A 15,555-nucleotide genomic window follows, 5' to 3' on the forward strand; every position below is an offset into this window, starting at 1 on the left:
AGGCTGCTACGAACGAACGTATTTTCTGTGTCTTCAACAGTAAAGTTGTGGAATCAAGGGCGGCAGGTCGGGTGGGCACTCGCACCCCCCCGGTTCTCAGATGAGTGCCTTGTCGTGCTCCTGGAGGAGGTGGCTGCCCCAGGAGGGACACCCTTGTCCCCAGAGATGGGGGGAGGAGGCCACCATACCTCACTAAGAAAGCATGGCAGGAGGTGGCAGAGCAGATCAGCAGCCATGATGTGGTGCAGCGCACATGGGTACAGTGCCACAAGAGGTTCAATGACCTGCTGCACTCAGGAAGGGTGGGTACTGTGTTGGCATGGATCAGTGTGCAGAAATGTTAAGGGCTAGCTGTCCCCCTGTGGAGCTCAGGGGCGTTAAAGTCTGAGTCCCAACTGCCAACGATGCTGGAGCTGGCCAAGGGGGTGAGCCCTGGCTGCTTGGACTAAGTGCCTTGTGGCTCAAGTGCTACAAATCGGATGTACCCTGCAAGGTGTTCCTCAGGTGGGGTTGGCCAGGCTGCAATGGCAACCCCACCTTTGTCCTTTCAGGAGAAGACAAGCCATAACCAATTGGAGAGATCATGGACAGCCGGAGACCCGTCCAACCTGCTTCTGCTGACCAGGTTTTAACACGACACCCTTGAGCTGGAGAGCTGGCACGCTCCCCGTGCAACCGGGCGTGGAGAGGCGGGGGTGGCAGACAAAGGTAAGAGTGCAGTGCACAAAGGTGAGAGTTTCAGATTATGCAACTATTCTAGAGTAGTCTCTTCATTGATGGGAGCTTCAAACCTGAAGTCTCCATTGATCAATGAAAGATGATGTCACCATGATGCAGATCTCCATTGTCTCACCAGGGTGCCTGGCATGCACAGTGACAGTGTGATGACTTAAACCGATGACATGTCCTTGTTGTTCCTTAAATTCACCAGCATTCACTCATTCTCTGGACCCCGAAGAGCCACTCCTGATGCCGGAGGACCGCTGGGCTTCAGCTGCACCTGCGTCTTATCCGCTTTCTGAACCAGGCACCAGTGCGAATACCAGCACCTCGGTGGGCGTTAGATCTTCGGCTACAATGTTGGAGCAGAGCGGTGAGGGCACTTCACATTGGCTTGTGGAGCAGGCGGAGGTAGAGAGTGCCCAAGGCGCCAGCAGTCGGAGGACTGCTGGGGACCAGGGCGATGCTGAGTTGAAGGCAGATGATGAGCCTCTGGCGTCATTCATTAGGTGGCAGATGCTGGATGCCCAGTGAGATGTGCAGAGCAATCTGGTGGAGATCCATGAGGGTCTACTTGCCATGGTCTCCGTTATGGATGACTAGATGCGGAGCATGAGCACTGTGTTGATCCTCATGCTGAGCGCACAGCCTCCTCCATCGAGAGGGCGGCGACTCTCATGGACAGCAGCTCCAGGGACAGAATCAGGGGATCCTGGGGTTGAGCTCGGACCTGTAAGCCCTCACAAAGACAATGATCTCAGGTAGCCGGTGCCAGTGTGGGAGATGGATGAGGCATCCAATATCTCAGCTAGATGCCCACCCATCAATGGGAGGTCCAGAGCAACCTCACATTGGCGCACACATGTCGTCTCTGCGGGCTCCTCTTAGGGTGCTCCGGATGACGGCAGCAGCTCCTCTGCCCCTCTGCCAGTGACCGTGGCATCTTATGAGGCTGCGATGACTGGGGAGATGCCAGCCGTGGCACTGGCCGCTCTCTCCCAGGCGGGGCCAGCACAAGCTCCACTGGCCAGAGGACGACCGCCAAGGTCATCAAGGCCAACAAGACACCAGATTCAGCAGGTTGTCTCCAATGCTGTTGCCAGTGAGGAGGGTGTGCACCAAGACACAGCACTCGCAAACATAAGTTTAAGGCACCATGAGCACAAGAGGGACTGTTCACAGGTGATTTTCTGTTCAGTTATGTTTGGCTTATATGTCTACCGGTATGGACAACACCAGTAATGGTCATGTCAATGTGATTTGAATGTGACAATAGCATTAAATCTGCTTTTGTTGTGATGGCTTGATTATGCTTCACCTTTTATTTTTGGTGCAGGCTATGCCAGGACGTAATGCTGGACGTGAGTGGCTCTAAACTTTATTGCACAAGGATTGAGTGGACTTTGGGTTCACAAGACAGGGGCATTTCGGACATCCTGGATGGAGGCGGCAGCCCTGGCATGAGGTGGGAGCGGTTATTTGGCAGTCTAGCTGAAAGAGCATTGGGTCAAGTTTTCCCTGGTGTCCCTGCTTCCCTGGAGGTTACAGAGGTCTGCCTCCACACCCTCAGCATTCTCCTCACCATGCTCCTCTTCTAACTCACTACTGGATTCATCCTCTGTGGCCAGCGGAGCTGTGTCAACATCCTCTTCCTCCAGTGGGTTCCCCCCTTGCCAGTGCCAGATTGTGGAGAGCGCAGCATGCAACCACGATCAGTGGCAGCCACTCTGGGGGGTATTGTAGTGCACCCCCTGAACGGTCCAGGCATTGGAAGCACATCTTCAGAAGATCTATGGTGCTCTCTATCACCGCCCTTGTGGAGGCACTGCTCCTGTTGTACTGCTGCTCTGCCTCTGTTCTTGGGTGGAAGAGAGGTTTCATAAGCCACCTTTCCAACAGATAGCCCTTGCCACCCAGCAGCCATCCATCTAGTCGGGCTGGAGCACTGAAGAGTCTCGGCACCTGGGAGTGTCTCAGGATGTAAGCATCATCGGAACTGCCTGGGTACCTTGCACAGGATCTGCACCCTGTGATCACACACTATCTGGACGTTCATGGAGTGGAATCCCTCCCTGTTGATAAAGGCACCCGCCTGACCTGCTGGCGCCTCGATGACCACATGTGTGCAGTCGATGGCCCCCTGGATGCAGGGGAAGCCAGCAATTGCTTCATAGCCTTTTTCTCGCTCAGCCTGGCTGGCCTCGTCCGTACGGAAATGAATGAAACTCAATACCAGCCTGAACAGAGCTTCCGTCACCAACTTGATGCAACTGTGGACAGCTGATTGGGGGACTCCACACAGATCCCCCAGTGACCCCTGGAAAGAGCCAGATGCATAGAAGTTGAGGGTCACTGTAACCTTCAGAGCCACTGGCATGGGGTGTCCACCCACACAATCGGAGCTGATCTTAGGCCCAATCAGCTGGCAAATGGAGGTCAGTGTCTCCCTTGAGAGGCAGAGCCTCCTTCGGCATTGCACCTCGGACATATTGAGGTAGCTGCATCATGCCTGTAAACCCTGGCAGCAGGATAGTGGCATCTTCTGCACCCCTAATGGCTTGGACTACCTACTGGCTCTGTGCCCCTTGTGCCTGCGCCTTTCCTCCCACAGGTCATTCTGCTGGATGCTGCATTGGGACACCTGGCCTCCTCCGACTTCTGCCCCTCTCTTCCTCCTCAGAAGAGGTGTGACCAGTGGAGACCACAATCCCCATTACCACAGTAAGGGGAGGCTGTCTGATACCTGGAAGGGTCCACATGGTCTGAATCCTCCGGGGTCTTGGAGACACCATTGAATTCTGAAATGAAGCCTAGAAATGCTAAGAATGAAGCCCCAAACAGAGATGAAGCTGTCAAATACCAATAAGCAACAGCAGCAAACTTATCTCCAAAACTCCTCACTACTCACACTGGCAATGCTGCTGGCGCTTTTTATCCTGCCTTTGGATGAGGTTTTGCAAATTGTCGGCTGCCCACCTACCCATTTTGCCCATGCGGAGAACGTGAAATCTTGGTCGATTGCCTTGTTAATTGCCTTAACTGGCCTCTGAATTAATGGTGGGCACAATCAATGCCCACCACGCACCCGCTGACCAAAATATCGCATGAGTTCGCGATAGCGTCGGGATGCTCGTCTGACGTCCTCTGGCACAATTTCACATCCGATCGGGTCAGGCGCCCACCTGCCCGATCAGCGTGAAATTCTGCCCTTGGTGTAGGAAATAGAAATGTCGCACTGGTGCAGCTAAGCAGTAAACTTCTGAGGTTAAGTTCAAAGTGTATGGTTGGTCAGCGCATGGCCTGAACCTAATTCATTCTATTGATGACCTGGAAATGTAAATAATCATGGATGCTGGAATAAATCAATTGTGCTTTGTTTGATTGCATGTGTAAGTATCACCATGATGAGTACAAAAAATTCCCCCTGTCGAAAAAGTAAGGCTTTCCAAATGGAATTGGATAAATACCTGAAGAGGAAAGGTTTGCAGGGTTATGGTGAAAGGGCCCAATAGGTAAAATGTTCTTACGGAGAGGAAGCATGGACTTGACAGGCTGAATGGCCTCCTTCTGTGCTATAACCATTCTATGATTCTATGATACGTGGATAGATTGGAGAAGCTGGGTCTGTTCTCCTTAGAGGAGAGAAAGTTGAGAGGAGATTTGAAAGAGGTGTTCAGAATTATGAGGGGTCTTCAGAGTAAATAGAGAGAAACTGTTCCCATTGATAGAAGGGTCAAGAACCAGAGGACATTGGTTTAAGGTGGTTTGTAGGAGAAACAACAGTGACATGAGGAAAACTTTTTTAATGCGTTAAGTAGTTAGGATCTGGGATGCATTGTCTGAGAGTGTGGTAGAGGCAGATTCAATTGTGGCTTTCAAAAGGGAGTTAGATGATCAACTGAAGAGGAAAAAATTTGCAGGGCTACAGAGAAAACGTGGGACAGCGGGACTAAGTGAATTGCTCCTGCAGAGAGGCAGCACGGACACGGGAGGGTGAATGGCGTCCTGCTGTGCTATAATCGTTCTATAATTCTATAAAGAGATGGAAGTGCTGCAAACTCCTCAAACAAGGATAATGAGTGGAGTGGATTGTCTTTTCATTCTGGGATTTGCTTTTAAATCTAATCCATTTTACATAAAATATGCTTCGATAGTCTCAATTTAACGTTAGTCAGCATGGACCAACAACACCAAACTCTTTATATTTTGGAACAAAATTAGCATAGAATGTGTGGTGTCATTGGAGATGGCTGGCATGAGAAACAGAAGTATCTATTTTACTGCCATGGAGGCACAAAGATTTAAGGTATATTAGACTGATGTGCCATAGCGGTCAAAACCTTTTAAGTACGTATACAGGGGTCTGAAATCTCATAACATACTGTTACTGTGCTACTTCACTTGAAGTTTCAATGAAAGATTTTAAATGGGTCAGTGCAGCCAGAATGGAATATCATTTTGCTACTGTCAAATATTAAATATACAACACAGAGAAGTATGCATATAACAGCTACTCTGCATTTAACTATGGTTGGCTTTTATAGGAGGTGGTCAAAGTCTATTAGATAAATTTATTATTCAGTCTGTAGTTAAGCAATCACAACTGATAAGTAAAAAAAGATTGACTGCATTGACAGTAATAATGGCTGCATGAAAAGCTGGTTTTTACCTTTATATGATAGCTGATGATTTAGCACAAACTGGCAGCTTCCAGTGTTAGATCTGCAGATCGTAATAAAATTTTGCACGCTGCTCAATACCTCAGGGGTTGTCACATTGGATGAGAGTATAAACATGTTCAAGACAGACACACTGCCTTCAGCCTCACTGTAAATGACATGTTAGATTGTTAGTATTGTCACCCAGTTTAGTTAGAAGTCCATAAGATACTTATGTGATTATCAAATCATATTGTGGCTCTCAATATTTGGTATAGAATATTTTGTTTCACTTTACCTTAAATCTGCAACAACAGATGTGTAGTAGCCATTCAGAAGAAAGAGAGAAGCATTAAGCTGTGGGAAAAAAAACAACATATGTAATATCTAAAGGCTGTACTTGTTTTACAAAACCTCTTAAACCAAATAGCTTCTCAAACCAAACCCAAAGAGACTATCTTGACTCTAAATGAGCTTACATTTTCCTTGGCTTCAAAAACCAAACAGAGAGTACATGAATTGGCCTCCATTCAGAAAAATGTTATCCTTGGACTCAAGTTTCATATGATTTGATGTTGAACCACTTCTCCAAGTTTACTGTAATCCCTCTAGATCACCCTTTTTCCCACCTCTTCCACTAAACAGGCGTGTTGTCATTGACAGTGTAAACAGGAAACGATGTACAAGACTGAAGTATCAATCAAAATCTCAGCTCCAGTTACTGTAATGACAGAGGGATCTTCACAGAAAAACACAAGGCAGTCAAAAATTTCAAGAGATTAAACTTCCATTTCAGTTTATCAATTCGAGTCACTGCAGTGGGAGAATATATTCCTCACTGGCCTGTTTTTTAGAATCCAGCCGAACTACTTTGAATGCAGAGTGCAAAGGAATTGGTGTGGTGGAGGTAAGAGGTTCTGCTTGATGTGTATAAAAATATAAACAAATAGGAGTTAAATTAGGACTGTGGGATAAGTTACAATGATGACCTAAAGCATATAACTAAATGTAGTAAATTAAACAAAATTATTACTGAGATTAAAAGCTACGGGTAGACAATTGAGTGATATTCAAAACTTGAAAACCTAATTAGTTAAATAAAACACAATAAAGGTGGCAGGGCTGGTGATGTGTTGCAGCTGTAGCACGTGGGAACTGGTGGACATCTATTTAGTCCACAGCAACCACACCTGCGGAGGTGCCAGCAGCTTGAGGACCTTGGTTCAGATCTGATGAGCTGGAGTCCAAGCTACAGCCACTGCGATGCATCAGGGAGAGAGAATGTTACCTGGATACTTTGTTTTGAGGTATAATCACACCTCATGGGTTAAGTACCTCAGGTTTGGTCCACTGTCGGGGGCAGGAGAGTGTGACTATGAGTGAGGCAGGTATGGGGATCCAGAAGGTAGCACTGGAGGAGGCTCAGCCCTTACTCTTGTCCAACAGGTTTGAGGTTCTTGTAACCTATTTGGATGAGAGCAGGGAGCAAACCGACCACAGCACCAACCACAAGCCAACCACAGGGGGACCACTTAAGCTGGGGGAGTAAAAAGAAACATAGTAGTGGTAAGGGACAGTATAGTTCAGGGGTTAGGGACTATTCTTTACAGCTGAGAATGTTAGTCCCGAAGCCCGTGTTGCCCACCGGTGCCAGGGTTAAGGATATCTCCTCAGGGCTACTGACGATTTTGGAATAGGAGAGGAGAGATCTCATTGCCATGGTCCACGTAGGCACCAACAACATAATTAGTTCTAAGAAAGAGGCTATGGTGAGAGAATATGAGCAGCTAGGGATTAACTTAAAAAGCAGAACCACAAAGAGCCACAAAATAAGGATTACTACCTGAGGCACAAGCAAATTGGCATAGGATCAATAAGGTCAGAGAGCTGAATGCGTGGCTCAAAGATTGGGGCAGAATTTTATGTCTCAGGGGCGGGCGTGCGCCTGACTCGAATGGCCGTTAAATCGCACGAGATGACATCAGGCAAGCATCCCGATGTCATCATGCACTTGTGCGCTATTTCGCTTGGTGGGCGCGCGCTAAAGTCGGAAGCACACCTGCCGACAATTAAGAGGGCAATTAAGCCTATTAATGGCACAATTGTCTCCAATTTTTCATGGCCCGTCCAACCTTACAGTTGGCGGATGGGCGAACAGGCAAGGCGGCCTTTGCATTTTTCATCAAACCTCATCCAAGGGCAGGATGAAATCTCTGTTATGAAATAAAATAAAAATGAATATCTGTGGACAGCATTTTTATGAAGTATATCTTTAGGTGCTTGACAGTGAGGCATTGACATTCTTTTGCAGCTTTTTAAACCTTTATTTCATCATTTGAAGGGCCGCAGCTCCCTGAGGCAGCTGTCTGCCTTAGGGAGCTTTCTTGCAGCACTCACCCCCGCCCACAAAAATGTCATCGCCCGCCCTCTTCCAGCCCCTAGCCCAGCAGTGCTGAGCTTTTCAGCATGCTTTTCATGCTAGCTGTCTGTTAATTGGCCAGCCAGCGGGAAATCGCGGCCGGGGGCCAATCGCGGTCGGCAGTCCATTTCCCGGCTGCTCTTGGGCTCGCCAATTGCGCGTGCCCGCCAAAGGTAAAATTCAGGCCTTGGCGTGGGAGAAAAGGGTTTCAATTCATCAGTCACTGCACTGGGGAAAGAGGAAGCTGTACCATTAGGATGTGCTTCACTTGAATCGTGCTCACAGTAGCTCATTCACCGTCCAATTAGGGATAATGGACACTTTGGGGAGGCGGGATGTAGAAGTAGATGTAAATGTGCTGGACTCAATTTAAGGAGCACCCAGCAGTCATCATTGTTGATGCCGGCATCCTGGATGATGGCAGAGGCTAAAACACAGCAAAACAATAGCTTGGCATCCATCAGTGGAAGCGATGCTCTGTGATTTTCAGACACCTCCCTGGAGGGGGTGTTAGAGGCGGTGGCAACCTGGAGCACCGTCCTGTTTCTGGTGAGCGGCAGGAGGAGACCAGCCAGCCAGACAAGTCAGGCATGGATGGAGGTGGCACAAGAAGTGAGAAGCTGCAGTGTGATGAGCAGGACACGGATGCAGTGCAGGAAGTTCTGCAACAGCCTTCTCAAGTCTGGCAAGTTGAGCGCATTGTGCACCCAGATGACAGACTCCAGTTAAGGTGTCACCAGCTCACCTACGCGCAGCCTGAGGATGCATATGTGCTCAGGACCAGTGGGGCCATGCGATGCACTCCTGAGCTGTGAGCAATACTTACTTCACAAGCACACTTTGAGGAGGACATGACACTGGAGCCATGGACATCACATGTGAGTGTGCTGCAGTGAGCAGTGACTGAGGGAATCATGGTCTTAACTCCCTCACTCTCCACTTTGCAGGAATAAAGGTAACACAACAGGTGAGAAAGGGGTTGCAGCAGTGGTGAGTAGCCCATCTCGCTATATTGACGTCTGTGGAGGAGGAGGCCCTGAAATTTGCCAGGTTGGCAGCTCAGCAGTAAGTCAACCAGTGCAGAAATACTTACCTTGGCAAGGCATCCTGTGAGTTTAGAAACAATGGCACAAGATGACCAGCACTTCATGTGTAAGCAAGAGGAGCTAACAGAGGTAAAGACAACTGTGGGCTGACCCCTTGGAGGAAGGAGGACAGTTCCACCCCTGCTCAGCTGGGAAAAGATGCAGAGCCTTGGAGGTCACATAGAAGGGGGTCTTTCTGGAGGAACAGCAGGAGATATGTGCCCAAATGCCAGAGTATGCTGTGGCAGTACGGAGATTAGGACAGAGAATGGAGGAATCTATTCATGAGATATGCTCCACAATGTCTCAGGCATATAACAGTATGAGCTCCTCCACTGAAAGAGTAGCTGACCTCACAGACAGCCATACACAGCACCATGCTGAATGGCTGCGGGAACATTATACTGACATGCACACAATGCATGTCATACTCTGTAGCACTGACCAGTCAGTTGCACTGATCAAGGTTCACCTTGCAGGTGGGGCAACCTATGGCAGTATCCCCACTGGCACCTCAACACCAAGGTCTAGTACCATGGGCATCTAGGCCGCATGCAGACAGAAGTGAGCAGCCTGCCTCCACTCCTGCCTCAGCTACAGAAGAAGCAACCCAAAAAACATGAAATTTCTATGGCAGCTGTTCACAGATTAAATATGAGGGTTCATGGTAACAACCTGATTTATGCAATTTCACTGTTTTGATGGCATTAAGGCACCAGCATGAAGAAGTGTATGTGCGATGCAAAGTTGGATGATCGGCGATACTGTGATTGGTGGTGATGCAGGCATTGTGGGGAAACAGCAGCAGCCTCTGCATGGCAGGCAGATTAGATGTGGCTACTTCTGTGGAAAAGGTGTAATATTGAGTCAAATGTAATCCAAGATGTGCCACTCTCAGAAGTATGCCTAGATCAATTCAGCCTGAGCTTCCCTGCCATCCTGGTCAATAGTTTGATGCTTCAACCAGACCTCTAGATGGTCTTGCAGCGCAGGATCACCATGCTCCACCACACCTTCCTCCTCCTCCTCCAAGGATGGGCACCACTACTTTACATCTTCCTCCTCAAAGTCCATTCCTCTTCAAAGGGCCATGTTGTGTGCAGTGCAGCATACTAACACCATGCAAGAAACTCCTGAGGGATTCTACTGGAGAGCTCCCCTGCTGCACTATCCCCCCTCCCTCGACTGGTCAAGGCACAGTTAGGACCACATCTCCAGAAATCCGCTAGCCAGCTCAATGGTGGTCTTGGTGCTGAGATGGCAGCAGTTCTAGCGCTACTGTACCTCCACTGCAACACAAGTTGCAACAGACATTTCATCAACAGATAGCCCTTGTCCCCTAGCAGCCATCCACATCATTTCTCTGGTGGCATGAGGAGTTACGGCCCTATAATTGTCTCAGCATGAAGGTGTCACGACAACTGCCTGGAAACTTTGCACACAACTGCTAAACTCTTGTGGTGGTTGCACACCAGCTGGATGTTGAGGGATTGAAATCTCCTGGTATTTATAAATTACCCTGGCTGCTCCACCAGGGCCTTGATGGCCATGTGTGCAGTTGATCATGCTCTGGGCCTGAGGGAATCCTACCAAGGAGGCTGAGTGGCCCCATTTCCTATCCTAAAACAGCTGCAGAATCAATTGACATAAGATGGAGGAAGCCTAACCACATTTTTGCTTACCCCAAAGAAATGTATATTTCATCAGAGTTGGGACCTTCACTCTCATGTTTAAGCTACACTGAAATTTAATAAAACGTTAGTACATCGGTTAGCCTGTGTTGTATTAAACCATTGAAATATACTATTTTGTTTTGAAAACAATTATGCAGGAGGTTGAATGAAAATGTTATCAATGTTGCAAAGCACACCAATAAATTGCTTCAGATATTTAAATCTTGAAGAAAACTTCACAGCTAGCTCCTCTCCCAATCACTAATTCTTTTAAGCACTTTTATACAAAATTTGCTGTGCCTGAGGCAGCCTTCGCTACCTCAGCCAACTTGATTGCCTCACACCTTTGGCACTTGGCAACATCTTCAGCCTCATAACAGTTTCCTTAGATTGGAAGGTCTGAAAAGAACCAAGAAAAGCAAAAAAAAACAAACTGGAGTTGGAAAGTTACAGCACAAAGGATCTTCCAGGAGAAGGCTGAGAGAAAAGACAACATGAGAAAGGTGTAAGGACATGAGGGAGAGAGTGCCAACTGACAATTCATTGCCAAGCTTCTGGCAACAAACATACAACATAGACCCAGATGCTATTGCATAATGAGATCATTACTAAACCGAGGCAGGCAATGTTATGCTAAGTACAACAAAAACTGATCACATACAGCTTAACGGGGGAAAAATACCCTCTCTACTTTTTTTTGGGTGATTTACAAATCCATGCTTCATATTTTTCAAAGTTTTAAATAAAGATAGAAGGTAACTTAAAAAGCCTGTGACTGGGGAACAGTAAATTATGGAAATGTATGCAAGTAAGCTAGATAAATAATGCTAATCAATAACAGACACAAAACAGAAAAAAAAAACTATAGTATTTTTTTTCCAAATCTACATTGCAGGGTATTAATTGTTAATGTAATTACTGTTTGCCAAGTCAACTTACCATTTTTAAAATATCTTCCTCTAGCTCCTGCATTCCTGAAATCCGGGATTTGTTGGCATTATAGAAAACACCTGCAAAAGTCCGTGCTATGGAGCAATAAAACTGGATTAAATTTAAGCAACTATCTGTGGCAAAGCTGCAATGCAGAACAATCATTCAGATACTTTTCATTCAACTCTTCAGTGCAGCACTAAGGGATGCTGCACTGTCAGAGGTGCTTTCTTTCAGATGTTAAATCAAGGCTCATTAGCCTGTACAGATACCCAAAAAGAAATCTATTCACTATTCACAGAAGAGCAGGGGAGTTCTCCTGGTGTCCTGGCCAGCAGTTATTCCTCAGCCAACACCATCAAAAAAGACAGGTTAACTGGTCATTCATCCCATTTTCTGTCTGTCAAACTTGATGTGCACAAGTAGGTGCATTCACCTACAGAACAACATTGACTACTTTTCAGAAACACATTAGTTGTGAAGTACTTTGCGCCATGCCGATGATGTGAAAGCCCATGGGTAGGATTTTGAGTTCGGCGAGCGGGCACGGTCTGTGGGCTCGGGAGCAGCCAGGAAACGGGCTGCCACCTGCGATCGGCCCCCAATCGCGATTTCACACTGGCTGGCCAATTAATGGCCAGCCAACACAAAAGACGCGCTGAAATGCTCAGCGCTGCTGGGGTGGGGGTCAGAGGAGGGCAAGCGCTGAAGTTAGTGTGGGTGTGGGGGAGCGCAGAATGAAAGCTCCCTGAAGGCACAGAGCTGCCTCAGGGAGCTGAAGAATCCAAAAGCCAAAAGTAAAGATTTCAAAATGCCAAAAAAGAATGTGCACATATCAGAATGAGTCACCTGAACATATGGACGCTGGAAATTCTGTCCAAACATTTTTATCTTTTTTTTAAATGAATCTCGGAAACCTCATCCCATCCTTGGATGAGATTTCCTCAAAAAGGCAAAGGCCGCCTGGCCGATTTGCCCGCCTGCCAATCATAACATTGGACGGGCAACATTAAATCCCCGGTAATTGCAACATTAATGGCCTTAATGGGCTTCTTAATTGTCAGCAAACGCGCTGCCGACTCTCACGCACACCCGCTGACCAAAATATCGCACAAGGGCATGATGACGCTGGGACACTCGCCCAACGTCATCACGCGCTATTTCACGCTCGAGCATGTCGAGCGTGCGCCCACATGCCAAGCGAAGATTTCTGCCCCATATATAATTGCAACTTCTCTCTTCTTTCTTTACTTTGTTATCATTTATTTTTCTCCTCATCCCCCTGCCAGCAGACAATTGAACAGGTCATGGGCTCCTCTACTAATGACTTTCTGTAGCTGCCTATTAGGTGGCACATGAGAACCAACCATGTCAGCTGACACTTTGCTTATTAGCACCAGTCCATGAAGCCCAATGCTCATTATAGTTGCCAGTGTTGATTCAAAACCACATGCAACCATTAGGTGGCACAATGCCTAAATATGTCAGCAGATTGTGCTACTGACCCACACTAAATACAGAGTTAAAGGATATTATTCACATGTCTCCATGATCAAATATTACAGTGAAAAAGCAACAACTATTTATGTTTCCTGAGGACCCACCACACAGAGAAAATATTTCAGAATGCTTTACAATAATCAGGAAGGAACAAGAAGAAGAATAGATGTTAGGGTGGCAGAACCTCTTGTACATTACTGGAACTGATTATCAAGAGAAATTCTATACAATAAGAACCTAATAAACAGCGGTCAACGTGGCTTTAGAAAGAGAGGATCCTGTCTGATCAATCTTAATTTCTTTGAGGAAATGTCAGGCCAGGTCAATGCAAAGGCATTTGATAAAGTTCCATGTGTAAGGTTACTAGGAGGAATGCAGGAAAAAACTTGATAAGCAACTGACTGAAGAGTACAAATCAATGGGAACTGGTTCAAGGAATAACATTGGAGTGGGGGTAAAGTACTGCATGAATCATTGTTGGAGTCACTAACTGGAGTAAGTATTTTCCCTGGTGTGGACTTTGGGTGGTCAGTAAATGAAGTGTGCCCAATGGCCGCCTAATTCCTGTATCATTCTGCTGGCGCCCAGGGACAGCCTACCATCTAAAGGTGCTGCAGTAACAGATGACCTGATGGAAGAAGGTCCAAACTGAAGGGGGGCAGCTAGAGCTACTGCAGCCCAGATTTGTTTTGTGGAGCCTGCAAAAGCAGAGAAAAGATGTCCTGGAAGGGTCAAAGGCAGAAGGGTTAGAACAAAAAAAAGAGGTACCATTACATTACTGGGTATATTCTATAGACCAGCAGCTAGTGGGAAAGATATAGAGGAATAATTTTGCACTGAAATTACTGAGAGGTGCAAAAAACTATGGAGCAGTGATAATGGAGAACCTTAATTATCTAATTTAGACTGGGGAATCAATAGTGTAAAAGGCAGAATGGGGTGAGGGGAGATTTTGTTCAGGAGAATTTTCTAGATCAGCATGTTTCTGAGCCAATGAGGAAGGAGGCGTTGCTGGATTTGGTTCTGCGGAATGAGGTGGGTCAGGTGAATCAAGTGTCAGTAAAGGCACATCATAGCATCATAAGGATTTAGATTTGCAATGGGAAAGGAAAAGGAGCAATCGAAAGTAAAAATAATTAATTCCAGGTGGGCCAAATTCAATGGGCTGAGAATGAATCTGGTCCAGGTAAGTTGGAATCAAGGATTGATTTTGTAATTGAACAATGATCTGCCTTTAAAGGGAGGATAGTTTGGATACAGTCAAGTTATATTTCAACCAAGAGGAAGGGTTGGACAAGCAAAACCAGATGACAAAAGAGTAAGATAAAACAGCAAAGGGGTGCATCTGACAGATGTCAGGTGGATAATACAATTGAGGACCAGGTTGAATATAGAAAGTTCAGAGGGAGGTGAGGAAAGAAATAAGAAAAGCAAAGAGAGAACATAAGAAAAGTCTGGTTGCTAAAATAAAAGGGAATCCAGAAGTGTTTTGTAGGCATATAACTAGTCAAAGGGTGATAAAAGGAGGAGTGGTGCTAATTAGGGACCAAAAAGGTACTAAATGAGCATGTTGCATGTGTCTTTGCCAAGGAAGAAAATGCTGCCAATGTCATAGTGTAGGAGGAGGTAGTGGGGAAACTAGATGGGATAAAAATTGATAAAGAGGATGTATTAGAAAGGCTAGCTATACTCAAAGGTCTTGTCACCAGGACCAGGTCAGGTGCATGGAGGATACTGAGGGAAGTAAGGGTGAAAACTTCAGATGCATTGGCTAGAATTTTCCAATCAACCATAGATGCAGAGATGGTGCCAGAGGATTGGAGAATCGCAAATGCTGCACCTTATTCGAAAAAGGTGTAAGGATAAACCTTGCAACTAAAGGCCAGTCAGTTTAACCTAAGTGGTGGGAAAGATTTCAGAAATGATAATCCAGGACAAAATTAACAGTCACTTTGAAAAATGTGGATTGATTAAAAAAGAACAGCACAGATGCATTAAGGGAAAATTGTGCTTCACTAACTTGATTGAATTTTTTGATGAGGTAACAGAGAAGGTTCATGAGGGTAATACAGTTAATGTGGTGTTCGTGGACTTTTGAAAGCCATCTGATAAAGGCCTTTCAGTAATGTTAAAGTGCACGGAATAACAGGAACAGTGGCAGCATGGATATGAAGTTGGCTGGGTGAGAGGAAACAGGGTACTGATGAATGGTTGTTTTTTGGACTGGAGGAAGATATACAGTGGGGTTCCAAAGGGGTCGATATTAGGATCAATGCTTTTCTTGATCTATATTAACGGCCTAGACTTGGATGTGCAGAGTAAACTTTCAAAACTTGCAGATGCCACAAAACTTGGAAGTACTGTGAGCTGTGAGGGGGATAGTGTTAGACTTCAAAAGGACATAGACAGGCTGGTGGATTGGCAGATCCATGACAGATGAGGGAGGAAGGCAGGAGAACACTGTTGGGGGTGAGGGAGGGGGGCAGGAGAACACTGTTGGGGGTGAGGGAGGGGGGCAGGAGAACACTATTGGGGGTGAGGGAGGGGGGCAGGAGAACACTGTTGGGGGG

The 15,555-nt window shown here is 46.6% G+C and overlaps 1 protein-coding gene across 1 annotated transcript in view; it reads right to left on the minus strand.

The window, feature by feature from the left end:
• Positions 1–15,555, minus strand: part of heg1 (heart development protein with EGF-like domains 1) — a 118,472-nt gene that overhangs the window by 23,042 nt on the left and 79,875 nt on the right. Inside the window, exons 5-7 of the mRNA XM_078551304.1 lie at positions 11,495–11,580; positions 5,677–5,735; positions 5,390–5,547 (exon numbers count right to left, since the gene is read on the minus strand). Of these exons, the coding sequence (XP_078407430.1) occupies positions 5,390–5,547; positions 5,677–5,735; positions 11,495–11,580 (303 nt within the window). The remainder of the gene's footprint in view (positions 1–5,389; positions 5,548–5,676; positions 5,736–11,494; positions 11,581–15,555) is intronic.

The sequence above is a fragment of the Cetorhinus maximus genome, chromosome 11 (assembly GCF_964194155.1).
Source record: "Cetorhinus maximus chromosome 11, sCetMax3.hap1.1, whole genome shotgun sequence".
In the NCBI taxonomy this organism is placed as follows: domain Eukaryota; kingdom Metazoa; phylum Chordata; class Chondrichthyes; order Lamniformes; family Cetorhinidae; genus Cetorhinus; species Cetorhinus maximus.